This window comes from Oryctolagus cuniculus, chromosome 17 (genome assembly GCF_964237555.1).
Source record: "Oryctolagus cuniculus chromosome 17, mOryCun1.1, whole genome shotgun sequence".
In the NCBI taxonomy this organism is placed as follows: Eukaryota; Metazoa; Chordata; class Mammalia; order Lagomorpha; family Leporidae; genus Oryctolagus; species Oryctolagus cuniculus.
In genome coordinates this window covers 16,852,790-16,879,601 of record NC_091448.1, presented here as the reverse complement: position 1 = coordinate 16,879,601, position 26,812 = coordinate 16,852,790, and the positions used below count along the sequence as shown (strand labels likewise).

Sequence of the window (26,812 nt, the reverse complement as noted above, 5' to 3'; positions counted from 1 at the left end):
AAAAGGGGTTCTTTCTCTCTGCCTTTTAGAGAAAGGTAAGTTTATTTTGGTGCAAAATTGTTTTGAAGTCCATGCACAGATTTTTTTTTATAGTACACATTTTCCATCAATTTTCTGAACACTCCTCATATGGATTTCAGTTCTTTTCATCAAAATAAGCTTTTTTTTTAAAAAAAATTTGTTTATTTGAAAGTCAGAGTTTCAGAGAGAGAGGGAAAGACACAGAGCGATATATATATATATATATACACACACACACACACACACATAGAGAGAGAGAGAGAGAGAGAGAGAGAGAGATCTTCCATCCACTGGTTCACTTCCCAGATGGCTGCAGTGGCCAGGCAGAAGGCAGAAGGCAGAAGGCAGGAACTCTCTTCCATCTCCAGGTGGGTGGCAGGGCCCAGACACTTTCCCCAGGCCATTCGCAGGGAGCTGGACCAGAAGTGGAGCAGCTGGGACTGCAACGGATGCCCACATGGGCTGCTGGCATTGCAGGTGGTGGCTTTATCAGCTATGCCACAAAGCTGGCCCCAAGCTTATCTTTTTTTTTTTTCAAATCAATAATCTTTTATTGCATTATTAAAATACCACAAGACACAATCTGGGTTCTTGTTTCTGCAGCCGGATAACTTTTAGGTCTTATTCATCAGCCTGTTGAACTGTTCCTTTTTCAGAGACATAGATACCATCCAAAAATTTTCTGATATCTTTATTTTTAACTGTTGTTGCCTGCTGAATCAAAGCAGCTGAATTTGAAACAAGTTCAATGTCATTTCCTTCAAGCACTAATTCATCTTTCTGGGCTTGAGACACTGAACAGGCAACACCTGGCCTCATCCGAACCCTTCGGATGTACTTTTCACCCAAGAAATTTCTAATTTCAACAAGAGACCCATTCTCTTGAATAACCACGTTGATGGGGAAGTGAGCATACACTGACCTCATCTTGTAACGGAAGCCCAGTGTAACCCCCTTGATCATATTCTGTACGTGACTACAGATCGTGCGAACAGTTGCCAGTTCCTTTCTATCTCCCCACCATTTGTCAACCCGGAGCCTCTTCTTTTTCTTTCCCAGGAGACTGAGTTCCACATTGATGTGATTGAAGTCCCTCCGCAGGGTTCCTCAGGGCCCCTTCACAATGACTGTGCGCCCCTTCAGACTGATGTCGACATTTTCTGGGATGTCGACCGTCTGATTGCTGAGAATGGTCTTCATTCTCGCAGTAGATGCGGCAAAAAGCCCAAGCTTATCTTTCAATTGTTCCATGAACTTTTTGGAAGCACCTCCGTATTTTTGGGGTACTTTGTGGTAATTTGATACCTGTGTACATTGTGTGATGTTCAAATCAGGGTAAGCATATCTATCTCTGCAAACACCATTTCTTATGACGGGAACATTCAAAACCCCTGCCTCCGGCTCTTTGGAAATATGTTTGTGTTGCGTTATCATTATCCGTAGTCACCCTGTTGAGCAACAGAACACAAGAACTTGGTTCTCTTATCAACCTTTCTTTGTCTCTCCCTCCCACTCTTCCCTGCTTCTGGCAAACACCATTCTACCCCAAGCTTGTACGGGATCGCCGGTTTTAGATCCCACGAATGAGTGAGATCATGTGCCATTTGTCTTGCTGTGTCTCACAGCCCTTGGCTTTTTTAAAAAAATTATAATCATGTCTACCCACGCTACAGGCTGCACGTCCTAGCCACTTCCTGGGGGCCTGCTGCTCACAGCCATAGTATTTTGTCCCTCTGAGCTTCCAGAAGTTTCTAGGCTTGGGAAAAGGGGGGGGGGGCTGAGTGTGTGTGTGTGGGGGGTATGCAAGAGGCCTTTGAGAAAAAGACAAAACTCCAAAGCCTGCGGGTGCGGCCAAGAGGGACACCAGCTCTGCGCAGCCCTTCACGGCCCTGCCATGGCCCAGGCAGCTGCGAGGGGCCGCCCTGTCCTCAAGAGGGTCACAGTCTACCGGAAACCGAACTCACCCGAGAAAACCCGAACCAGCCCGCAGAAGGCATTCAACAGAGGGTTGTCCATCAAGCGCACGGCAGTGCGAATGAATGACGCCGGGGAAACGCCCCAGGGCTCCAGGGAAAGCCGCGTGGGTGTCTCTGAGGCCACAGCCCCAAAGGGGTCCGCAAAGCTGCTCCCGGCTCCCCGCCTTTTCAAGCCACCGAGCGCCCAGGCGCGGACCCTGGCACCCGGACGCCCGGCCGGCTCGGGGAAGAGGAGCCGCGGCTGCCCACCGCCCCGGGCGCGCAGGGTGCCGAGAGGGGCCTAGGGAGGAAGCGCGAGGCGGCGGCCCGCCCCGTCGCGTCCCACCCACCGCGTCCCCTCCCCTCCCGCTGCGGGAAAAGTTGCCGCGGGCGCCGCTGCTCACTGTGGGGCGGGCGGCGGACGAGATGCGAGCGCGCGCGCGGCCCCGGCCGCTCTGGGCCGCTGTCCTGGCGCTGGGGGCGCTGGCGGGCGTCGGCGTCGGAGGTGAGTGAGGCTCCTGCGCCGCCGCCAGCCGCGCACGCCGGGAGCCGGGCAGCCGGGGCGCGCGGTGGTCCCGACGCGGGCCTCAGGGGCTGGGAGCTGGCCCCGCGGTCGCAGGGCTGAGAGGCGCCGGGTGCCGGGGGCGGCCCCCTTGGGATGCTGCAGCCCTCGACCCGCGTGAGCGCTTTCCCCGGTGGCCCGGGTTTGTGGCGCGGAGTGCGCATCTCCGAGCCCCGCGAGTTCAGCCCCGGCTGCGCGCGTCGCGGGGGTGGGGTCCCGGCGACGCAGGACTGCAAGACCCGGGTGGCTGAGGCGAGCTGGGGCTTCCCGCGGCTGTGCCCGCGCCTAGGCGGAGCGATGTGGCTGTGACCTCTCCGTGAGAGCGGAGGCGCGCGGCTTCTTGGGTTGCTGGACATTTCCTTTCTCCGGGTGTCACCCTTGTCCCGTGTGTTTTCAGTCGCTGGCCCCCCGCCGGGAGCGTTTTGGAGCAGCACGAGGGCTCTTTCCACAGTCCTTGGGTGTCAGCGCTGCTTCTGCTTCTGCACCCGAAACATCGCCAACGACAGAGGGTCCCCTGGGCTGGCGTGGACCCCTGGCTTTGTCTCTCCTGCTGGGCGCGCCGTCACAGCTGCCAGGGCGGTCAGCGTTGGGCCTCCGGGGTGTGGGACGGGGCCGAAGGGAGAGGGCGAGCCCAGTCCTGGGGTGCTGCCCGTGGCGCCTCTGGATCCCTTGGTGATCTTGCCTAGTGGGGGCTCGGGGATGGGGACTCTGGCCCCGCTTCTGCAGAGTGCACACCTGTTCTTCAATGATGTACAATGTAGGTCCTGCAGAAGGTTTTTTTTTTTTTTTTTTTTTTTTTTTAAAGGGTAAGATTTATGGGTAAGTTGATTTCAAAGATAAACTATTCAGAAATGCTTTGATGACTGCCTTCAAGTCTTCCAAATATGTGTAGACGTCAGTGTGTGTGTCAGTGTGCCTCTGGTCGGGGCAAGGATGTCTCCATCATCTTTCAGTTGCTGCTGAGAGGGACCACCCAGGTCGGCGGAGGGCTTGTACTGCCCTGAGCAGCTGATGGCCATGGCCCAGAGATGAGGGTGCTCAGGTCCTGCCTGGGAGATGGTAGAGCCTGGGGCAGGTGCTGCTGGCTGTTGGTGAGGGGTTGGGATCCAGGGGCGACTCGGCTGTCTCCTGCACAGAGAATGCTTGCTTCCAGCCATATTTTGTGAACAGTGAGTACAAGCGTTCCTTTCTGACAGTTAGAAGTGATGCAGCACCATAGAAGTGACCTGGCGCCGCCCTTGGCTCAGGGCTGGTGAAGACGAAGGCTTATGCTACTTTGATGTCTCTTCGGTGTCTTCCCCACCTCTGTCTGGTGTTGGTCTGATTCACCCAGTTGTCATGACCCCTGTGGGAGACCACTGCGTTGGCACAACCGGGTCTGTGTTCAAGAGCCTTTGGGAGATCCACTCAAGAATCCGTTGTGCCATTGGGGTGATTCCAGGATGGGCTGTGCGGGGCTAGCCCAGGACTCTCTCTGAGGGGCAGGGTGGAGGAGTGCTTAACAGCAGGGCCTCTATGGTCAGGCTTCTGGGGAAAGAGGGCCCAGGGAAAGCAGTTTCTGTTACCTTTATATCCCCCACCCCAGTGCTGGTTTGCAGGGATCCAGGTGTCATCAGATCCCCGTGGAGGCAGGGGGTAGGAGTGTAGAAAAGTTGTTTGGAGGGGCACACAGGGTGAGGGGACACACAGAGAGCTGGGTGGGGGTGGCGCAGAGAGACTGTCCTAGGGTAGGAGCATCTCGTGCTGGGAGAAGAGGTTTGAGGATCGAATTGAGTTTTTGGTTTATGTACAGAGGCTGTCTTTTTAGGTTCACCTGAAAAGCGTTGGAGTTTGTGGCTTCCCTGTAGTTAGACAGTAACTGCAGGCTGATTGGTTGTGAGGTAGGTGCTGATTTCTCTGCTGGAGTTTACTTCTTGGAAACTCTATAGCTAAAGTGCGCTGCGGGAACCCCGGGAGAGAGGTTTGCTGCTGCGGAAAGGGACCCGGTTTAAGGCCAGGAGGGTGCAGGTTTGATTCTTGGCCTTGCCTTTTACTGGCTGTGTGACCTAATCTCTTGGATCCTGTTTCCTCACCTGTGAAGTGGAGAAATCAATCCTTCCATGGCTGTAGGGACTCACTGTGACCACGTGCATTTGGCCCAGTGGTTAAGGTGCTGTTGAGACGTCCACACCCCATATCAAAGAGACTGGCTTCAGGTCTCTGCTCTGCTTCCCATCCCAGCTTCCTGCTAATGTGCGTCCTGGGAGACAGCAGGTGGCAGCTCAAGTATTTTGGGTCCCTACCACCCACTCGGAAGAGTTTAGTTCTGGGCTCCTGGCTTCAGTCTGGCCCAGCTCTGGTTGATGCCGGCATCTGTCTGGGGAGAGAACCAGCAGATGGGGAATCTCTGTCTGTCTCTCTGCTTTTCCAATAAATGAAATGGATAAAAATTTTAAAAAGTGACAACAGCATGAAATAAGTACTCAATAGATGGCAACTACTCTTCATTATTCTTCCTGTCTGTGGTGTTAGTAGGTATCGCAGGGAAGAGAGGTGACTGCCTCGTGGGTGTGCACAATGCAGGCTCCCAGACTGAGACTGATGGAGTCCCTTTCCCCACACCTATGTGCGGAGGGGCCTTTTATTTCAACTATTTGGTGGTATGGCACATCTCAGCCTCTCTAACCCAGCAAGGTTTCACAGAAGAAGCCACGGAGCAGCGTGCTAGAGAGGTCTGGACAGTTGCTGTACCCGTGAGAAAACCTCAAGTGCCGGGTCTGGGAGGAGAGGAAGGTAAAAGGTGTCCATGAGGCCACAGTTTCCATGAGGAGGGGCCAAGTCTGTATTTTTTAAAAATGTTTATTTATTTTACTTGAAAGAGTTACACACAGAGAGAAGGAGAGACAGAGAAAGAAAGAGAGAGAGAGAGGCAGAGAGAGAGAGAGAGAGAGAGAGATCTTCCATCCACTGGTTCACTCCCCAGTTGGCCACAATGGCTGGAGGTGGGATGATCTGAAGCCAGGAACCAAGAGCTTCCTCCGAGTTTCCCACGTGGGTGCAGGGGCCCAAGGACATGGGTCATCTTCTACTGCTTTCCCAGGCCATAGCAGAGAGCTGGATTGGAAGTGGAACAGCCAGGACTCTAACTGGCACCCATACGGGATGCTGGTACTGCAGGTGGCAGCTATACCTGCTGTGCCGCAGCGCCAGACCTCCCAAGTCTGTTTTGTACAACACCCTAGGCCCAGTGCCTGGCCCATTGGCCACAGAATCAATATCTGTGGGATGCTGTGAAAAGGCCTCAGAGGTGAGGTCTCTCACGTTAAGAAACCCAATAGTTGTGTTCACTCATAAAAGTTCAAGCGCTCCAGCTGGGCATGGTGTGTGGGGCGGTTATGATTATGATTTTTTAAAAGATTTATTTATTTAAGAGGCGGAGTTACAGAGAGAGAGAGAGAGAGAGAGAGATCCTCCATCTGCTTGTTCACTCCCCAAATGGCCGCAATGGCTGGAACTGCGCCGATCCAAAGCCAGGAGCCAGAAGCTTCTTCCAGGTCTCCCATGTAGGTGCAGGAGCCCAAGGACTTGGACCATCCTCCACTGCTTCCCCGGGCCATTAGTAGGGGACTGGATTAGAAGTGGAGCAGGTGGGACTCGAACAGGCGCCCATATTGGATGCCAGCACCACAGGCAGAGGCATAACCTACTGCTCCACAGTGCTGGCTGTGAGGATTAAAGTGCAGAGGAGACCATGAGTGCTCTGGGCATTTGGACTTCTGTCCTGAGGGTGCTGCAAACTCAAGGAGCCTCTGGGAAGTGTCCCTTCCAAACATCCACCAAGACCACCTCACTCTCCTCAGACTTGTGTGAGGCCAAAGGTGAGGAGTGGCAGAGGCCTCCTGGGGAGACCCTGAGCTGGGCCAAGGAGGCAACACTGGGAGGAGGGGGAGCTGGAATGACTCTAGAATGTCCTACCAGGGAATCCTTCACACCTCCCGCCCCACTCAGGCTCTCTGGTTATCATCCCCACCCAGCACCAGGAAGCCTCCTGCCCTTGTTGGCAGGAATAGCTGGAGAAGCGTGCCCACAGGAAGCACCACTCCTGAACCAGCAGACAGATAATGAGCTGCGGGAGTGACGGAGCAGCTTCGGGGGGAAACCGCTTGGCTTAGCCCAGCCCTCGCTGCTGCCCACAGAGCTGCCGTGCTGCCTCACCCTTCGCCTCGTCTCCCTTCTCCCCAGCCCTGGCCCTTCTGCAACAGGAAGATCCTTGTGCCCGCTGGAGCTCAGGCCACTTGTGGGAGTAAATATAGGAGCAGGGAAGTGACACTGCTTAGGGCACCTGCCCATTGCTGCCTTTAAACTGCTGGCCTTTATTGAGACGTGCGACTCTGCAGCAAAGGTGATCAGATCTGCCCTTCTCTCATGCAGTGTTTCAGAACCTCGGTTTTTAAAGGTGGGAGTACCGAGGTGTAACGTGCAGTCACAGCCAGCCTTGCTAGGTGTGCAGCTCTTTGAGTTTTGACAAACACAGAGTCAGGTAAGTGCCACCATGGTAAGGATACAGGGAGTTCCATGATCCCAGGAACTTCTGTCCAGTTCCTTTGTCATTGATTCCCTATCCCCACCCCTCCGCCCTGGCAAACACTGATCGTTTCCTTTCTGTTTTGTAGCATGCACATAAATGAAACCAGGAAGCATGTGGGCTTTCAAGTCTGGTTTCTTCTCTTAGCACAGTGCATTTGTGATTGCTGCTATACCAGGAACTCTAAGAGGTTACCTGAGGCCTGTTCAGTCTCCCTCTGGTGTTGAGACAGAAAGCAGGGGGCCGGATCCAGTGAGCCGCGGAGGTGATGTCCAGCTTCTACTTCTGTGCTTTCTGCTTGGACAGATGCATTTGGGCCGCAGATAGGTCATTCGATTTCCACATGTTTACTAGTTACAGACTAAAGAATATTGGACAGGATTTTGCAGCAATCAACACTTTTGTTATTCTTTGTCCTAAGGGCAACGACTGTTTTGTGGCCACATGCGCTGTGTCACAATCCTTGGAGCCACAGGCTGTTAAGTAAACCTAGGGCGGTTCTACTTTTTTTTTTTTTTTTTTTTATGGTGAAAAAACGTATATTTAGAATTAGCCAGCCGGACTCCGTTCAGATGATCCCAGTTTTGTTGGCACCGTCCAGAGCATCATAGTCAGGAGCCAGCGCACACGCCTTCTTCTCTCCGTCAGGGCTGATCAGGGGGTTGACTTTGGCCACATCAATGTTATAGAGTTTCTTCACAGCTGGGTTGGTCTGGTGCTTGTTGGCCTTGACATCCACAATGAACACCAGTGTGTTGTTGTCTTCTCTCTTCTTCATGGCCGACTCTGTGGTCAGGGGGAACTTGATGATGGCATAGTGGTCAAGCTTGTTTCTCTGGGGGGCGCTCTTCCGAGGGTATCTGGGCTGCCGTCGGAGGCGCAGTGTCTTGGGCCGCCGGAAGGTGGGGGACGTGCAGATCTTCTTCTTCTTGTGGCTGTGGACGCCTTTCAGCACTGCCTTCTTGGCCTTCAAGGCCTTCGCTTTGGCTTCGATTTTAGGAGGGGCAGGAGCTTCCTTCTTCACCTTCGGCGCCATCTTGGTGAAAAGGGTTCTACCTTTTAAAATTTGTGGTAGCATCTCTGAAAAAAGAACTCACGAGAAGTCTTCTATTCTGGTTTTCTGTCATGTTCCCATAAAAAAAGACTCTTTCCTTGTTACCTGATTCCGTTAGTGAAGGTGTTCAGGTATTCAGGCAGAGAAAGACTGAGGTAGTACAGGGCTCATCCTAAGGAACTCAAACAATGGGGAGCAAAATTGCTGGTCCCCTGCAGCATCCAGCAACTCTGTTCTACTCAGATATTTCCCCATGCAACTATAATTCTCGTGTGTGTGTCTACCTAAATTTCTGTTACATGCATATAAAAACAACAACAACAACAAACCCTTAAGTGAAAAGAGCTGTGGTCTGAAGTTGAGACGCCTACATCCAGCTCACAGCTCCTCCAGCTTTCCATCAGCTCGCTGACTGGCTTGGACAAGTTGTCCTACCTCTGGGCCTCGGTCTGTTGGTGGCTCAGGGGTTGCAAGGTGGACAAAGCAAAGTATGAATGAGAAACCTCTGTCTGCTTCTGTCTTCCTCCCCCTTCACTGGGGAAGTTTCTCCTTTAATTAATAACTTGACATCCCATGTCAGAATTTCTTTGGGAAGAAAAGGGAGGTGCTGCTGTAAAAATCAAGTCTGACAAGTTTTGCTTTACAAGAGCGTTCTAGAGTCTTGGCAGAAGGCACCTCAGTGGCTAATTTAGAACTCCCTCAGGTCATGCCTAAGTCTTTTTGCTAATGGAATTCTTGGAGAGAGAAAACCTGGGTCTGTGGTTCTGAACTCCCACTTCAGCCTCCCACTTCAGCTCCTCTGTGCCGAATTGTCTGAAAGAGGGCTGTGTCTGACCAATTTCCAGAGGCAGAAGGAGTGTGGTGTCCTTCCTGGGACTTCCACAAGTTGTGACCAGAACATGCAGTGCCCCGGGCAGCTCCTGGAGCCTGTGGGTGTGGCCTGGACAAAGCTGCTGCTTCTCCCCTTTTTCCCCCTCTTTTATTAATTATTATTATTAATTTTTAAAAGATTTTATTTATTTATTTAGAGTCAGAGTTACAGAGAGAAGGAGAGACAGAGAAAGATCTATCTGCTGGTTCACTCCCCAAATGGCCACAATGGCCAGAGCTGAGCTAATCTGAAGCCAGGAGCCAGGATCTTCCTCTGGGTCTCCCACGCAGGTGCGGGGGTCCAAGTACTTGGGCCATCTTCCACTGTTTTCCCAGGCCATAAGCTGCTGGATCTGAAGAGGAGCAGCCAGGACATGAACCAGCGACCATATGAGATGCTGGCACCACAGGTGGAGGCTTAGCCAACTATGCCACAGTGCTAGCCCCAATTAATATTATTAAAGTTGACATAAAATTGTATATATGAAGGTTCTTCAATAAGTTTATGGAAAATGCTCATTGCCTTTTTTTTTTTTTTTTTTTTTTGACAGGCAGAGTGGATAGTGAGAGAGAGACAGAGAGAAAAGTCTTCCTTTGCCGTTGGTTCACCCTCCAATGGCTGCCACGGCTGGCGCACTGCGGCTGGCGCACCGTGCTGATCCGAAGGCAGGAGCCAGGTGTTTCTCCTGGTCTCCCATTGGGTGCAGGGCCCAAGCACTTGGGCCATCCTCCACTGCCTTCCCGGGCCACAGCAGAGAGCTGGCCTGGAAGAGGGGCAACTGGGACAGAATCCGGCGCCCCAACCGGGACTAGAACCCGGTGTGCCGGTGCCGCTAGGTGGAGGATTAGCCTAGTGAGCTGCGGCGCCGGCCCTCATTGCCTTTTTTTAAACATAAATTTTAATTGGAGAGGCAGAACAACAGAGAGGGAAAGAGAGACTGAGCTCCTGTCACTGCCTCACTCCCCCAAGTGTCCACAATAGCTGGAGCTGGGCCACGCTAAAGCCAGGAGTGGGGAACTATATCCAGGTCTCCCACATGGTGGCAGGAACCCATGCACCCACTTAAGTTATTATCCCAGCATCTGCCATAGGAAAGCCAGAGCTGTGACTCAAATCCAGGCACTATGATATGGGACATTGGCATCTTTTTTTTTGAAAAAAAGATTTATTTTATTTGTTTGAAAGAGTCCCGGTTGGGGCACTGGATTCTGTCCCGGTTGCCCCTCTTCCATGCCAGCTCTCTGCTGTGGCCAGGGATTTCAGTGGAGAATGGCTCAAGTGCTTGGGCCCTGCACCCCATGGGAGACCAGGAGAAGTACCTGGCTCCCGCCATCGGATCAGAGCGGTGCGCCGGCCGCGGTGGTCATTGGAGGGTGAACCAACAGCAAAAGGAAGACCTTTCTTTCTGTCTCTCTCTCTCACTGTCCACTCTGCCTGTAAAAAAAAAAAAAAAAAAAAAAAAAAAAAAAAAAAAAGAGTTACATAGAAAGAGAGAGAGGAAGAGATACAGAGAGAGAGATCTTCCATCCACTGGTTTACTCCCCAAATGGCCCCAACAGCCATGGCTGGGCCAAGCTGAAGCCAGGAGCCAGGAGCTTCATCTGGGTCTCCCATATGAATGCAGGGGTCCTGGAACCATCTTCACCTGATTTCCCAGGTGCATTAGCAGGGAGCTGGATCAGAATTGCAACAGTCAGGACTCGAACCGGCATCCATGTCAGATACTGGCATTGCAGGCAGCAGCGTAACATGCTGTGCCACAACACCATCCCTGACAGTGGCATCTTAACCAGCATCTTTACTGCTAGGCCAAATGCCTACACTTCAGTATCTTTTAATTCCATTTTCCATGAATTTTTTAAAAGTATCTTTAAATTTGTGGTGCACAATGTGATGTTTTGAAATATGTGCACATTATGAAATGCTAAATCAAGCTGAGTAACTTGTGCGTTGCCTCACGTACTTCTGTGAAGTGAGAACACTTAAAATCTACTCTCTTAGCAGCTTTCCAGTGGATGGTACCATGTTACTAGCTATAGTTACCATGTGGTACAATTGATATCTTTGACTTTTTCCTCCTAGCTGAACTGTGTGGCCAGCATCTGCTTGTCCATCCAGCCCCTTGTGGTCTAGTCTTGTGTTGCTGCCAAGCTTGGGGACGACAGGAGACTCCGGGGTTTGATGCTGAAGGTGCAGTTTGTAGAAAACCCAGCAGGCTCTGGGGAGCTCACATTTAAGTGCTTGCGCATGTAGAAAGGGAAGCATAAAGGAAGTCATTTAAAACAATCTTCAATTCCCTTTTAGCTTCTAAAAAATAATTAGGCTTGTAAAAAAAAGTATAATAATAATGAAAATGCAAGTTCCTTTTGGTCTCATTCTTTTTTTTTTTTTTTTTAAGATTTATTTATTTATTTGAAAGGCAGAGTTACACAGAGAGAGGAGAGGCAGAGACAGAGAGAGAGGTCTTCCATCCACTGGTTCACTCCCCAATTGGCTGCAATGGCTGTTGCTGCTCCGATCCGAAGCCAGGAGCCAGGAGCTTCTTCCGGGTCTCCCACACGGGTGCAGGGGCCCAAGTACGTGGGCCATCTTCCACTGCTTTCCCAGGCCATAGCAGAGAGCTGATTGGAAGTGGAGCAGCCAGATGTGATGCCTGCGCTTCAGGCCAGGGCGTTAACCCACTGTGCCACAGCGCAGACCCCTGGTCTCATTCTTAAAGTCCATCATTGACAGTTACTTCAGAGTTTTTCCCCTTATGTATATGACCGTATATGTACTTTTTTTTTTTTTTGACAGGCAGAGTGGACAGTGAGAGAGAGAGACAATGAGAAAGGTCTTCTTTTTTCCGTTGGTTCACCCCCCAATGGCCGCTGCGGCTGGCGCACTGCGATCAGCTCACCGCGCTGATCCGAAGCCAGGAGCCAGGTGCTTTTCCTGGTCTCCCAAGGACTTGGGCCATCCTCCATTGCCTTCCCGGGCCACAGCAGAGAGCTGGACAGGAAGACGAGCGACCGGGACAGAATCCGGCGCCCCGACCGGGACTAGAACCTGGTGTGCCGGCGCTGCAGGCGGAGGATTAGCCTATTAGCTGTGGCACCGGTATATGTACTTATTGGTCATCATTGTATTTCTGAAATGGGATCATCCACAATAGGTTCATTGTCACTTAGTGATATACCCTAGGCATCTGTTTATGTTGGTTTGTGGCTTTCCATTGTTTATCCTAAGAGTTAACAGTGCTAGCCAGAAGGCATACCCTTATATGGCTGTATCAGTGGTTACTTAACCCTTTCCTGCTGGAAGACATTGAGGTTATTCCCAATTATTTGCTACCACAAATCCGACTACAGGAGATATATCCTTATTCATTTATTATGCACCTTTGTTCAAGTGTTTATTTCTGTGAACGTGATGTTTCAGGTTCATTCAAGTGTTTCCATTCTAAAGTTCTTGAACTAAAGTTGCTGGATCTAGGCCGGCGCCGCGGCTCAGTAGGCTAATCCTCCGCCTAGCGGCGCCGGCACACCGGGTTCTAGTCCCGGTTGGGGCGCCGGATTCTGTCCCGGTTGCCCCTCTTCCAGGCCAGCCCTCTGCTGTGGCCAGGGAGTGCAGTGGAGGATGGCCCAGGTGCTTGGGCCCTGCACCCCATGGGAGACCAGGAAAAGCACCTGGCTCCTGGCTCCTGCCATCGGATCAGCGCGGTGCGCCGGCCGCAGCGCGCCGGCCGTGGCGGCCATTGGAGGGTGAACCAACGGCAAAGGAAGACCTTTCTCTCTGTCTCTCTCTCTCACTATCCACTCTGCCTGTCAAAAAATAAAAAATAAAAAATAAAAAAAAAATAAAAATAAAGTTGCTGGATCTAAAGGCATGACTGTTTAAAATTTTAGGAGGAGTTGCCAGATTGTCCTGGAAAACAAGTGAACCAGTTTGCGTTCTCACCAAGACAGGCTGGCAGTGGCAGCCTGCACTGCCTGCTGTCCACAGGAGCTGGGGAAAAAGGCCCAGGCCTGGACAGCCGGATGCCAAGGAGGTCACCTCCAGGGTGCTACTGGTCTGGTCTCAAATAGTGCTTGGTACAGGGCTGCCTCTTGTGTGTACAGAATGAGTCAGAAGAGAGGTGGGGCTGGCACTAACAAAAATTTTCCAAAACTCCTCTGAAATGCAGCCTTTCAATCAAATATCAGGCCATTAGGAAGAAGTGGCTGCTTGGGCATAGTTTAAGAGGACTTGTGCCCTGGGATGCTAAGGCTGTCTAGAGGATTCGCTGCCAGGAAGTATGATGTGGCTGGGTTCAACCTGTGAAACACGGGGAGCAGTTATACATTCCTAAACAGGACTGTGACGTAGACTCAGAGAGGCGCCCGAGAGATGAAGGGCTGTGGCGAAGTCCTCTGCCCAGTGCTTAGAATGTGGTGGTAGATTCCCGGCTGGCCCCGAGCGTTTTCCCTACCATATCCACCATATGTGTTGTTTTACTGCTCCGGTCTTTCCAAGTTTCCCAGGCGCTGGGTGTTAATTGTAGACCACAACCAGAGGGAGGATGCCCTCCACCCCGACCCCGAGGATGGGCTGTATGCAGTCTTTAGCACTCGGCTACCTAATTCATGGGACCAGACATGATCTGGCCTCACTTATAAGGACAGGGCCTACTGGCTGAAGGGCCGGTGAAAGGATATGGCCAGTGGTTAGTGCATCGAAACTTTGTCCAAGGGGGATACTCTTGCTCAGGCCCAAATCCTCAGCAGGTCCTTGGAATATAGCTTGATGATGGCTACCCTTTCGACACTACCACGATCCAAACCCAAACCACTGCCATCTGCTGCCTGAATTGCCTTAGTGACTTTCTAATCGGTCTCTTCCCTTTCTTGCTTCCTCTGTGTCCTCCCTTTAGTGGCCAGGATAAGCCTGTTCTGCTCACTGCAGCTCAGACTCCTCCAGTGGCTTCCCTCCACGTGGAGAATGAAAGCCATACTCCCTGCGGTGGCTGATGGCTTTCTAGTGTTCTGGTGCTTAATTGCTTCTTCGACCTCCTCTCTGCCTCCTCCCCCTTTTCTCCTGCTGTTTCTTTAACAGCGTGAGGTCCATCTAGCCCTTGGTGTGGTTCTTTCTGTAATTCTCATTCCCTGGGTCTTCCCATGGCTCAGCCCTGACCTCCTTTTATGTCAGCTCCTCAAAGAGATCCTCCTTGGCCACTTCACTGGTGGAGACTTTCTCCCCTCAGTGCGTGCTCTTTTGTTATCCTACTTTCTTTCATCGAGCAGTGAAGTCATTCTGTCGAGCTGGGTATGGTTTGCTTCTCCTTCCTTCTCAAAAGCAGAGGCGTGGTTTAGATCCTCCGTGTGTCTCCAGGAGAGTGCCTGGCTTAGGCGCGTGAGTGCTCACTACTTGTTGAGTGACCAAATGAATGCTTACACCATTGATATGTGTGGGCAGTCAGCTGTAAAGCTAAAGTAGCCACTTTCCCACCTTATCCACAGCTGGATTAACATAGCAACGTTTTCATTCTAGGCTGGCTTTTTTTCAGTCACACAAAGTCCTCAAAGATCACGTCATCTATGAGGAGGAAGTGCAAATCCACATTGTATTCATTTCTTAGGGCTGCTGGAACAAGGCTGCACAAACTCAGCTTCAAACATCAGAAATTTCTTCTTCTGGAGCTGGAAATCTGAAGTCAGCCTGTCAGCAGGGTCGCAGTGCCTTGGAGCCTGGTTTGAATCCTTCCTCGCCTCTTCCTGGCTTCTGGCGGAGACTGGCGAGCCTTGGTGTTCCTTGGCTCTGGGCTGCTTCCTTCCAGTCTCTGCCTCCGTCATCACGCGGCATTCCCTCAATGTGCTGTCTTCCTCTTATAAGGACTCCGGTCAGATTGGATTTGTGCCCACTCCAGTGACCTCATCTGCAAAGATTCTATTTCCAAACAAGGTCACAGTCACAGGTATTAGGAGATAGGATTTCAACATATCTTTTTTGGGAAAACAATTCAACTCATAACGCATTTTAATTCTGGTGAAAAACTACACATGAATGTTTTCCAGTGTTAGATACTATTATTTAATTGGCTCTGATGCACTCTTAATTAATTAATTAATTTGATAGAAGGGGAGAAAGAGTTTCCATCTGCTGGTTCCCTCCTCAGATGCCTGCAATGGCCCCAGCTAAGGCTGAAACGGGGAGCTGGGAACTCAGTACAGGTCTCTCACAGGGGTAGCAGGAATCCAATTACTTGAACTATCACAGCTGCCTCCTAGGGTCTACATTAACAAGAAGCTGAAGTCAGGAGCCAGAGTCAGGAATTGAACTCAGGAACTCTATGGGATGCAGACTTCTTGTTTTTATTTTTTAAAAATGTATTTATTTATTTATTTGAGATAGAGATATCTTCCATCTGCTGGCTGCAATAGCCGGGGGTGGGCCAAGCTGAAGCCAGGAGCTGGGAACTTCATCCAGTTCTCCCATGTGGGTGGCAGGTGTCCAAACACTTGGAGCATCTCCTGCTACTTTTCCTAGGTCATTACCAGGGAGCTGACTAGGAAATGGAGCATCCAAGACTCGAACTGGCTCCCATATGGGATGCTGGCATTGCAGGCATGGCTTAATCCACTGTGCCACAATGCTGGCCCCATGAATCAGACTTCTTAACTGCTAAAATGAATCCTGATATTCTTCTCCTTCTCCTTCTTTAGATTTATTTGTTTACTTGAAAGAGAGTTACACAGAGAAGGAGAGGCAGAGAGAGAGGTCTTCCATCCTCTGGTTCATTCCCCAGTTGGCTGCAATGGCCCGAGCTGGGCCAGTCTGAAGCCAGGAGCCAGGAATTTCTTCCAGGTCTTCTGTGTGGGTGCAGGGGCTCAAGGACTTGGGCCATCTTCTACTACTTTCCCAGGCCAGAGCAGAGAGCTGGATCAGAAGCGGCGCAGCTGGGACTCGAACGGGCGCCCATGTGGGATGCTGGCACTGCAGGCAGTGGCTTTACCCACTGTGCCACAGCGCCGGCCCCTCTGATGTACTTCTTAAAATAGCAGTTTAAAATCTCTGAACTCAGGAGACAGCCTTCATCCATAGCCTTAGATTTGGTGAAATACAGTAATTTGGATTCCCCACTGCTTTGGGCAATGCTTACTGGAGCTTTTTGCTTAGAATGCAGGGATGTTTGTTACCTTGAACTCTATCTTCCTATCTCTTCTTCCCTTCCCTTGTGTTACTGAGCTTGTGCTATCTTTAAGAAAGGAGCAAAAATAAAATAAACTTTCTTAGTAACTTGGCGTAGAGAAACTACTTATGCACCCAGGACAGTTAGTGGGATGTTTTGTTCTTCGATGATTCACTGATCCGGGTGGCTGCAATGGAAGGATCAGGTGCAGGTTGAGTCACCCAGTGTCCCCATGCACCTAACTGGGGTTTGACCAGTTTAAGTCCATGGCCGGGTGGAGGACGCAGGCTGAAACTGCAGATAGCACGTGAGACGTCCATGGTGTTTGCAGTACAGATTGGCCTTCCCACCCGCTCAACACTTCTCCCTCTCTGAAGTCCCGAGGCCTCGTCAGGATGGCCCGTGTGTGCAGTATGACATCCTGTCTCACTGGACAACGTGTCCTCAAAATAACCTTCATTGACGCCTTATGACTTCCACTCGTTCCAACTCCCTTCCTTGTTTCCTTTTTTTCTCCATTTTTCCCTGTTCTCTTTTGGTTCTGTGAGTCAGAATGTGCCAAACCACAGCTTTCTACTTCTACTTTCCAGGCAGGCTTCTTGGCTGGCCATGTCTGTCTTTTCTAAGTGGCCTTCTCTTCTTGGCTGCCCCTTCTAGATTCGATTTTTTGAAACATTAATATTCCTAATTACTCCACATGTGATGATTGATCATTTTACTTTAGTCTGTTTCCACCTAGCATGGCATCTTCAAAGACAGCAAAGGGTTCACCTGCCCTCAACAGCGTGAGACTTAGGAGAAAAACAGCAACAGCAAAAACAATAGCAGCAGGAGCAGCAGCAGCAGCAGCAGCGTTTTGTCGAGTCCTCTCTGCGCTCACGGGTTTTGTAGGGGCTGGCTCATTCAGTCCTTACTGTGGACAGGGCCAGTCCACCTTGTTTCCCTGCTCGGGCCGACCTCTGGGAGGAAAAGGCTGGTAGGAGTCGTTCAGTTTGCAGTGAGGTTCTGAGGCTCCCACTTCTGCAGGAGTCAGGGGAAGTGGGCATCTTCGCCAGAGGCTGAGCGGGAGCAGAGGCTTTGTCACTGACCTAGACGAGACGCAGGCCCCGGCTCCTCCCATCTGTCCGGGAGGGAGGGGCAGCCTAGGAGAAGCAGCTCCTTGAATCAGCATGGGCCCAGCTTAGACACTTCTGATGACTCAGCTACTTCCAACCACTGCGTTCCAGGGAACCTGCCTGGTGGCAGAACTTGGTTGGGGATATCATGGGGTATCACGAAATCAACCACCTGTGATTCATTAAAAAGAGGGGATTAGGGGGACTTGGTAACCATGACTTCCCAGACATGGCTTCCTCAAGAACGAATCCCAGCAGCTCAGCTCATGCTTTGGGATTGGGCCAGCGGTTCACTGGGAGGGGCCTGCTGTTTGTTTTGTGTCTGGCAAGGCTTTCTATTGTGGCCACAAGTCAGGGACTCATCGGGAAATGCTAATTTGAGGATGAATGGATGACTGAATGGATAGTCTGGGAAAAGTTTTCAAAATTAATTTGACAGTGCCCACACCTCCCACAATCCTCTTCTGTCCTTTAGCTCTCCCTGCAATCTCCTTGTGTTTCTCTTGCCCCCAGTGAAAATCCATGGCCTTTGTGTCCAGAATTAACCCTCCGGATGGCAACACCCACAGAATCTTTTATTTATTTATTTTACTTATTTTTAATTTTTTTTTGACAGGCAGAGTAGACAGTGAGAGAGAGAGACAGAAAGAAAGGTCTTCCTTTGCCATTGGTTCACCCTCCAATGGCCACCGTGGCCGGCTCGCTGCGGCCGGCATACCACGCTGATCCGATGGCAGGAGCCAGGTACTTCTCCTGGTCTCCCATGGGGTGCAGGGCCCAACCACTTGGGCCATCCTCCTCTGCACTCCCTGGCCACAGCACAGAGCTGGCCTGGAAGAGGGGCAACCGGGACAGAATCCGGTGCCCCGACCGGGACTAGAACCCGGTGTGCTGGCACCGCAAGGCAGAGGATTAGCCTAGTGAGCCGCGGCGCCGGCAACCCACAGAATCTTTAAGAAGAGAGGGACATACCTAAATAGTTCAGGCTGAGTTCCTTTTAGAGGGTTCTGATAGGGCAATAAAGGGCAGGGGCTCTGTCCACTCTGTCTGGGGAGACAGCAGCTGTGAGGCTGAAATACCAGGCAGGCAGCCCTCACCCGGAGAAGCATCCGACTTGCATAGTAGAACATTCAACTTCCTGGATCTGGCAGCACCAGCCGCCTTCCCTCCATTACAGATACTGCATGGCTGAGGGCAGCCCCACATCAGAGGCGCCCTTGATGCTTTGGGGCCAGACCTGGATCTGATGTCATGGTCCCCAGCCCACAGTCCTTGCACATGCATGCTCAAGTTGTAGCCACATCAGAGCATGGAGCCGCAGAGGATACCCTGACCTTTTAGTGTCATTCCATTTGCAGCATTTGAGAACTGGGAGAGGCCTTTGAAGACAGACAGACTCAAGGCTCTGTAGAAACGTGGGGCTCCCAGGAGGTCCTTCAAGAATTTCACGTATAATCTGGTATTTAGAGGGAGACAAAGTTTACATCGTCTGAGGAACTGTTGCGACCCATTTACATATTTAATTTGGAATTCTATGAGCGATTTTGAGAGATGAGTTCAGTTGCTTAAAAACAAAACAAAACTAACCTAGTCCAATACTTTTCAGTTCACTTCAGTACATTGTTGCTAAGCATCTTCTTTGGGTAAGGACTGGGGCTGGCCGGGGTGGGCAGATAAGGCCTCAGAGGCTTAAAATCTACTGGATGGCAGTGTCGTTAAGGCAGATACATAAATAATAACTATGGTAAGAATATGAGACTCAGAGAAACGGGGGCTGAGAGGAATTGAGAGACTCACCCAAGTCTCTTGATTGCGCGTACACCCTCTCTGCTACATCCCTCTCTCCCCTGGAGAGGCCCTAGAATGGATGTTGTTCAAATGTAACTTTCAGCTAGATGATTCCCATACTAATATAAAATGGACATGTGCCACAAAATTTTATTGAGCTTAATTAATGAGAACCAATAGGATGCTGCGACCAGTTCAAAGAGTTATGCTTGATTTGTCAAAGAAGTCCTGAAATTAATTATTGGATACAAAATTGGTTAATGGTCTACAAGACAATAAATTCTACCCTCTGGAAGTTTCCTTTTCTACTAGGTAGAAAGCCATTTGCATTATGATTGGAGAAGAATCTTATTCTCATCAAGAGCCATTTACATTGTTACTGGTTTTCTACAAGTTAAATATAAGCAAAGTATCCCAATCAATAAAAGTTAAAGGTCCATAGCCCCAGAAACCAGATACCCCTAGGCCTAGTAGGTCATTTTCTGAGTGTGCTTTTGCCCAGGTATTGGGAGGGAGAGTTCAATCCCACTGAAACAGATGGAGAGATGCTTACCTCGGTGAGATTTGGGGACACTGGGAGAATACCCTCTGGTCAGGATGGTTACTCCAAAAGTAGATTTGCTGGTCTTGCCGGCTGGGGGCAAGGAGTCCCTTTAGAATCTGGATAAAGGAACTGTTTGGGTGACTGTGTTACGGGGAGGAAAGGACCACCCTCAGGCTCCTCCTCCTCTCGGCAAAGCCCTCCCTGTGATTGCTGCAGGCACAGGGGTTTGCTTGGCTGAGGCCAGGAGACTGAGCTGGGAAGCAGGAGAATGTTAGCATCTGTCCAGGCACAGGCCTGGCGTTTGCTGCCTGCCTGGGCTCTCGGGGCTGTTTCGGTCCCCTGGCTGCCCCTGCTCCCCTCCCCTGGTCTCTGCCTTTTGGCAGTGTGAGGACTGCTCACTTGTGAATGGTGTGGCTAAGAAGAGTGTTCAGAATTCACCCACACGCCTTTCTCCCAATGCCAAGATTCCACGTTCTAGCTTGTATCAGTCATCTCTTTCAAACATTTCTGTAGTACTCCCCAGAGCATGTTACACTTGGATTCCAAGAGCAATGTGTTGGGAAGCTTGGAAAGGTTTCAGAAGGTTTGCTTTCCCCAGCAGGCCAACGGACACTGCCTTCCCCCCATATTCAGGCTGTGTGTTCTGTTAGTGTACCAGGGCCTGGGAGCCCCTGTGTAGTGGCTGTGAATGGCTGAGAATAGTTGGAGAGAGGACACGTTGCTGTTTCCCCAGGCCTCAGATTTCCATTCGCACAATGTGGGTGTGAAGCCAGTTGTCTGGGAAGCCTTCTGCTCAGCTGTGATGTGACGCTGGACATCACTGGGCCTGGGTCTCAGCCTCAGTCCAGCAGTTGTCATCACTGTGGTCTCATCATTGAAGGTGGGGATGAGTTTCACCCGATATCCCTCATTCTCCTTCCTTCCCAGTGGACGGTGTTGGGTGAATGTCTGTGGCGTGGTTAGGCTATTTGTGTGTACCCGAGAGCTGTGAACACAGTCATTTGGCAAAGCCAGGAAGGACAGGGCAGCCTGGTTGCTTCGTTGAATCAGGGGCTAATGCCTGTGTCTCTGTGTTGCAGGGCCCAACATCTGTACCACACGAGGTGTGAGTTCCTGCCAGCTGTGTCTGGCTGTGAGTCCCATGTGTGCCTGGTGCTCAGATGAGGTAAGGAGCAGACACCTGGCCCAGTCGTTTCCCCTGCTCCCTCCTGAATCACAGGCCGCTCGTCCCCTCTGAGCAAGCTGGACTGTGCCTTCCCATTCATGCAGGGCGGTGGGGGCGTTGCTGGGAAGGCCACCCTGAGTCTACCGCGAAGCCCCGCCTGGGCCTCTGGGCTTCTGGCCTTACCGTGACCATTGCACTTTTGCCAGGCCCTGCTTGCTTTTGGTTGGGTGGATCATGCCAGGGAAGCTGGCCTCGGGTCTCCAAAGGCGAGGCAGGAAGGGGCTGTAGGTAGGTACAGAAGCCGGGGACGACCTTACTTCTTACACCAGAACTTTAAAAAGACAAACAAAGGAGGAATCCCACGCTTGTGCTGGGGGCTGTTTAGTCAAAGGATCTTTGCTCTTCCTCTCCCTCTGATGACTGGGTCCCTTGGCTTTATATTTTATTCTCCGAGGTGTCAATGAGTGAAGGCACTGGGCTTGTTGGTGAGGATGGGAGGGTGACAGGAAAGGGCTGGCTGTGTCTGGACAGAGGGTTTGTTGTGTCTGGGGCCCTCGGGAATGAGTGTGTCTCAGGGCCTGGCTGTGTTTGTGGCTGGGACAGGAATCTGGAGCTGGCAGGAGTGGGTGGGGGAGGGGTGGATGTGGCTGGAGAGAGTCCAGTGATTAGGGAGCTGAGTCACTGGGCTGGCTCCCACAGGTGCTGACCTGGGCTCCTGGCCTGGAAGCTGTCCAGCGATCTGAGTTGTCCTGTCTGTCCCCAGCATGTCCTTGCCCTCTGGTTTTATGATTGCTGCAACTGAGCCTCTTACTCTCCCCGTCTGCTTCTCTTCCTGATCAGCTGAGTTTCCTAAAAAGGCAGCCTCCCAGGCAGCCTGGGGGAGGGGTGGGAGCTGGGAGGAGGGCGGCCAGCGGGACAGGCCCGCTCCACACGCTGCTGTGGCCTCCGTGCTGCTCAGCGCAGGAACTGCTTCCAGAGGCAGCTGCCCAACATCTGGGCCATGTTGACTTCATTTAGTAATTGAAACATTCCCTGGGGCCGTGGGGTGGGCAGTGGGGGATGGATGAGTCCTTCTGTCCTCCACCCCCGCAGGGTCTCCTCCCCTCTGGGCCCTGTGGGCCGCTCAAGTGTGATGTGGCCTCCTCCCTTCTCCTGGGCCGTGTCTAAGTAAAATGGTGCAATCTTATCTATGGTGCAATCTATGCCCCGACACCATCCTAGGCTCCAGCCCTGGCAGGCCACCATGGCTTATGGAAGCCGGGTGGCCACAGGGCCCAACCATCGGTGTCAGCTCCACCCCTGCCCTAATGGGATTCACTGCTCCTACTTCCCTGCCCCGCCCCCCCAAGGTTTGAGGACCTGTTCCTGAACACGTGGCTCTCTCAATCTCTCTGTCTTTTGAGCTTCTCCAATTTCTCTGTCTCTGTCTCTCTCTCTTGCTCTCTCTCATGCTCTCCTTCTCCCTCTTTTCCTTCTTTGCTCCTTCCCTCCGGTCTGTCGAGTTTCCCCCAATAAACCCTTTCCCTTACTCCGGTGTTTGGTGTGTTTTGTGGTGGCCTTACAAGTCCCCTGCCTTCGGTCGCTGTCACGACTTTGCTGCTTCTTGTATAAGGAAGTCGCCATTCTGCAATGAGTCCTGCAGGAAGAGAGAGCCAAGGGGGCCAGAGCCTCCTCTAGACTGGGTGACCTGAAGAAACCTGGAGTAGACTGGGTGCCCCAGCAGGAGCCCGGCACGCAAAGGACGCTGCCCTCTCCTTCCCACTCAAAGAAAGAGGAAAGTGCGGGCAGCTCTGGTCCAGAGAGTCTGGGAGAAAGAAACCAAGTTCGTGGAGGGTGTGTCCTACCCGCCTCCCCTGCTCTGCACACAGCCTGCTCACCTTTCTTGATCAGCAGAGGGACTGGCCAGGTAGCTGAGGTCGACCAGATGAAGCCCTTAGGTCATGTGGTTAGATCTGGAAGGTGCAAATGTAGAATATTTATAGGTGACCAAGGTGAATCTTTTTATGTTTATTAAAACTAAAAATTTTTTTTTGTTTATTCATTTGGGAGGCAGTCATTTAGACACACACACACACACACACACACACCAGAGAGAGCTCTCATCTACTGGTTTACTTCCCAAATGCTACAACAACTGGGACTGAGCCACACTGAAACCATGAACTGGGAACTGAATCCAGGTCTCCCACGTGGGTGGCAGGGACCCAGCTACTTAAACCATCCAAGTGCTACCTCCTAGGGTGCAGCTTAGCAGGAAGCTGGAACCAGGACTGGAGCTGGGACTTGAATCCAGGCCCCGTGATAGGGGATGCTAGCATCCCAAGAAGTGTCTTAACTGCTGCACCAGACGCCCACCCCTGTTTTTAAAAGTTTTTATAGACACATAATATTAGTGCATATCAACAGGTTATAGTGTGATGATATATATGTACAAAGTGTAATAATTAAATTAGAGGAATTTGCATTTCCATCTCCTCAAACATTTATTTTTAAAAATGTTTAAAATAATTTATTTATTTGAGAGTTACAGACAGAGAGAGGGAGAGATGGAGAGAGAGGTCTTCCATCTGCTGGTTCACTCCCCAGCTGGCCACAACGGCCAGAGCTAGGCTGATCTGAAGCCAGGAGCCAGGATCTTCTTCTGGGTCCCCTGGGAAGCTGCAGGGGCCCAGGCACTTGGGCCATCTCCTACTGCTTTCCAAAGCCATCAGCAGGGAGCTGGCTTGGATGTGGAGCAGCCTGGACTAGAACTGACGCCCATATGGGATGCTGGCGATGCAGGCGGAGGCTTAGCCAGCTACACCACAGTGCTGGCCCCCTTTTCAAACATTTATGATTTCTATGTGTTGGGAAACTCCAGAGTCTCCTTTTCTAGTTGTTTAAAATATCATGGATTGTTGTAGCTGGTGTTGCCCCACTCTGCTGCTCAGCAGGAGAATGGATTCTTCCCAACTGTGCGTGCTGTGCGCCGCGCTTCTAACACAGGTGACCACTATTCTACTCTTTTTGCAACCGTTAATCTTTAAAATTTCTTTTGCATTTCTGTGGTGAGTCTTGTCCCCTGGAGCAGGTCAGGTAGGATCAAAACGTGAGAGATGGGGTGGGGGCAGACTCAGCAAGGGATTGGGTGCAGGTAGAATCAAAGAAAACGAAAGGGGGGTGGGTGGGAAAGTCCATAGGACACTCTCCGGGAGGGTGGAATCCGAACCCAAGAGTCGGGGAGCTAAGAGGTTCACAAGGACTACAGCTGTCACTCAGCAGGAGGGAGGCCCCTAGCTGGGGCAAACCCTGTTGACCAGGAGCGATGAGAGGTGGGAATCCTGCATCCCAATCTGAGCGTGACTGCTTTTCCTTTTCCTCTTCCTGAGGGAGTAGGGCCTCCTCTGCTCAGGCCATGTTTTTACTGAGGAACATGCCTTGGTCTTTGCCTTAAAACCCCCAGGTGAACTGTCGGGTCCATTTTGTGTGTGATTAGTTGGATGATTGGTGCCGGGGAGCCCTCTGCTTCTGCCTGCCCTGCCCTGGCTGCTTCGGCCGGGCTGGCAGTGCCTGGAAAAACTGCTGGTTGGGCTCCGCGTTGCCTTGGTCCTGGAGGACTGCAGTTCTTGGGTGTGTTTAGCAAGCGCTTGGCTGGGTCGTAGGAAAGTGTGGCCAGCGCGGATGAGCCTGGAGTTTCGGGCCCACATGCACGGGGTGTGTTCCTGGAGGACTGGACACTGACATGAGTTGGGGTGACCTGCAATCTCTGGTCTGTAGACCTCACAAAAAGGCTGGCTTTAGGGATTCCACTTGGGGTTGTGGCCTCAGGGGTGCCCTGCTGGGGTCTCAGGAGGTGGTCAGAGTTGTCTACCAAGCTTGTCAAAAATGAAGGTCCCCTATTGTGTCAGCACAGGCTGTTAGGACTGCAGGTTTGACAAACATTGCCAGTCAACTGCAGGTTTGATAAACATTGCCAATCGAAGGAGCTGATCCTTGGGTTGAGGAGGATAGGGATGGGCGTGGGTTCATTACTGCAGAACGGCTTGCTGAATTCAATGACAGATGTTGAATTAAACAAGTAATTTTTAGTATAAGTCTGCTTCCAATATTTGCTGAATTTGGTGACACTGAGGTGGAGGGAATACTAGAAATCCTTTTTAAAAATTATTTATGGGGGCCGGCGCCGCGGCTCACTAGGCTAATCTTCTGCCTTGCGGCGCCGGCACACCGGGTTCTAGTCCCGGTCGGGGCGCCAGATTCTGTCCCGGTTGCCCCTCTTCCAGGCCAGCTCTCTGCTGTGGCCTGGGAAGGCAGTGGAGGATGGCCCAAGTGCTTGGGCCCTGCACCCCATGGGAGACCAGGAGAAGCACCTGGCTCCTGCCATCAGATCAGTGCGGTGCGCCGGCTGCAGCGCGCTGGCCGTGGTGGCCATTGGAGGGTGAACCAACGGCAAAGGAAGACCTTTCTCTCTGTCTCTCACTGTCCACTCTGCCTGTCAGAAAAAAAATTATTTATGGGGCCAGTGCTGTGGTGCAGTGGGTTAATGCCCTGGCCTGAAGCACTGGCATCCCATATGGGCACCAGTTCTGGTCCCGGCTGCTCCTCTTCTGATCCAGGTCTCTGCTATGCCTGGGAAAGCAGTGGAGGATGGCCCAAGTCCTTGGGTCCCTGTACCCACGTGGGAGACCCAGAAGAGGCTCCTGGCTTCGGATAGGCGCAGTTCTGGCCATTGTGGCCAATTGGGGAGTGAACCATCGGATGGAAGACCTCTCTCTCTCTCTCTCTTGCCTCTCCTCTCTCTGTATAACTCTGCCTTTCAAATAAATAAATAAATATTTAAAAAAAGTATTTATTTGTTTGAGAGGGAAGAGGGGAAGAGGAGAGCAAGAGAGGGAGAGGGAGAGAGAGAGAGAGAAAGGGAGGGAGAGAAAGAGTACGCGCTAGCTCTCATCCACTGGTTCCTTCCCCAGATATCTACATTGGGACTGGGGCTGGGCTGAGCTCAAGCTAGGAGCAAGAACCTCAATCCAGGTCAGTCCCTAACTGCGCAGGAGCCCAATTGCTTGAGCCATCACTGCTGCCTCTCCATCGACATTAGCAGGAAGCTGGAGTAAGAAGCCAGACGTGGGTTTCAAACCCCAATAGGGGGTACAGGCGTCTTAATGGCTTGGCTAAATGCCTGCCCCTAGGGGTTCTTGTATAGGCTCATGTGCACATTGGAAGGCAGAGGAGGTCACACTTATTCTTGTATCTAAGGATGAAAGAGGAAGAATGGGTTTGTGTCTAGCAAAATAGAGGAAGACACAAAATGGGCCTCCTCCTCATTTTCTTCTCTGAAGCTGCAGGGGTAAGGTTTAGGCCACTGTTTATATTTCTTTTTTGCCTCTAAAAATTCTCACTTCTCTGCTGCTGTTTTTTTCATTTTTTTTTTTAAAGAAAATCACTACATAATTCCAAGTTTTTTTTTTAAAGATTTATTTATTTGTTTGAAAGCTAGTGCAACAGAGAGAAAGATTTTCTATCCTCTGGTTCGCTCCCCAAATGTTCGCAAAGGCTGGGGCTGGTCCAGGCTGAGGCCAGGAGCCTGGAGCTCCATCTGGGTCTCCCACATGGGTGGCAGTGGTCAAATACTTGGGCCATCCTCTGCTGCTTTCCCAGGTGCATTAGCAGGAAGCTGGATTGGAAGCAAATTAGCCAGAGTTCAAACTGGTACTCATGTGGAATGCCAGCATCTCAAGTTGGGGCTGGACCCAGTGTGCCACAACACTGGCCCCTCTTTCTATTTATTTTTAATCTGGAAGATAAATGTTCATATTGAGAGTTTTGTTCCAGTTTGTTATTATTAAAAAAAAAAGTGTAATATTGAGTCTCCTCTCCTTGTACACAGTAAGGTGCGATTACCATCAACCGTAAACCAGAAAAGTTTCCCTTCCCTCTCTCCTCCTTTGTGTCCCTTCCCTACTGTCTGTCTCTGTGTCAAGCTGATTTCTTGTCCTTACCAGATAAAGTCAATCCAGACAGCAATGTAAACTTATTTGGATTGGAAA

General features: G+C 51.3%; 1 protein-coding gene and 1 pseudogene across 1 annotated transcript in view; one reads left to right on the top strand and one right to left on the bottom strand.

Annotated features, from left to right (window-relative positions):
• Positions 1-544: 544 nt before the first annotated feature.
• LOC127484410 (large ribosomal subunit protein uL6-like) lies at positions 545-1,470 on the bottom strand (annotated as a pseudogene).
• A 932-nt stretch (positions 1,471-2,402) lies between these two features.
• The window catches only part of ITGB3 (integrin subunit beta 3), a 60,318-nt gene continuing 35,908 nt past the window's right edge, over positions 2,403-26,812 (top strand). The window contains 2 exon segments of the mRNA NM_001082066.1: positions 2,403-2,481; positions 20,701-20,786. Coding sequence (NP_001075535.1) covers positions 2,403-2,481; positions 20,701-20,786 — 165 coding nt within the window.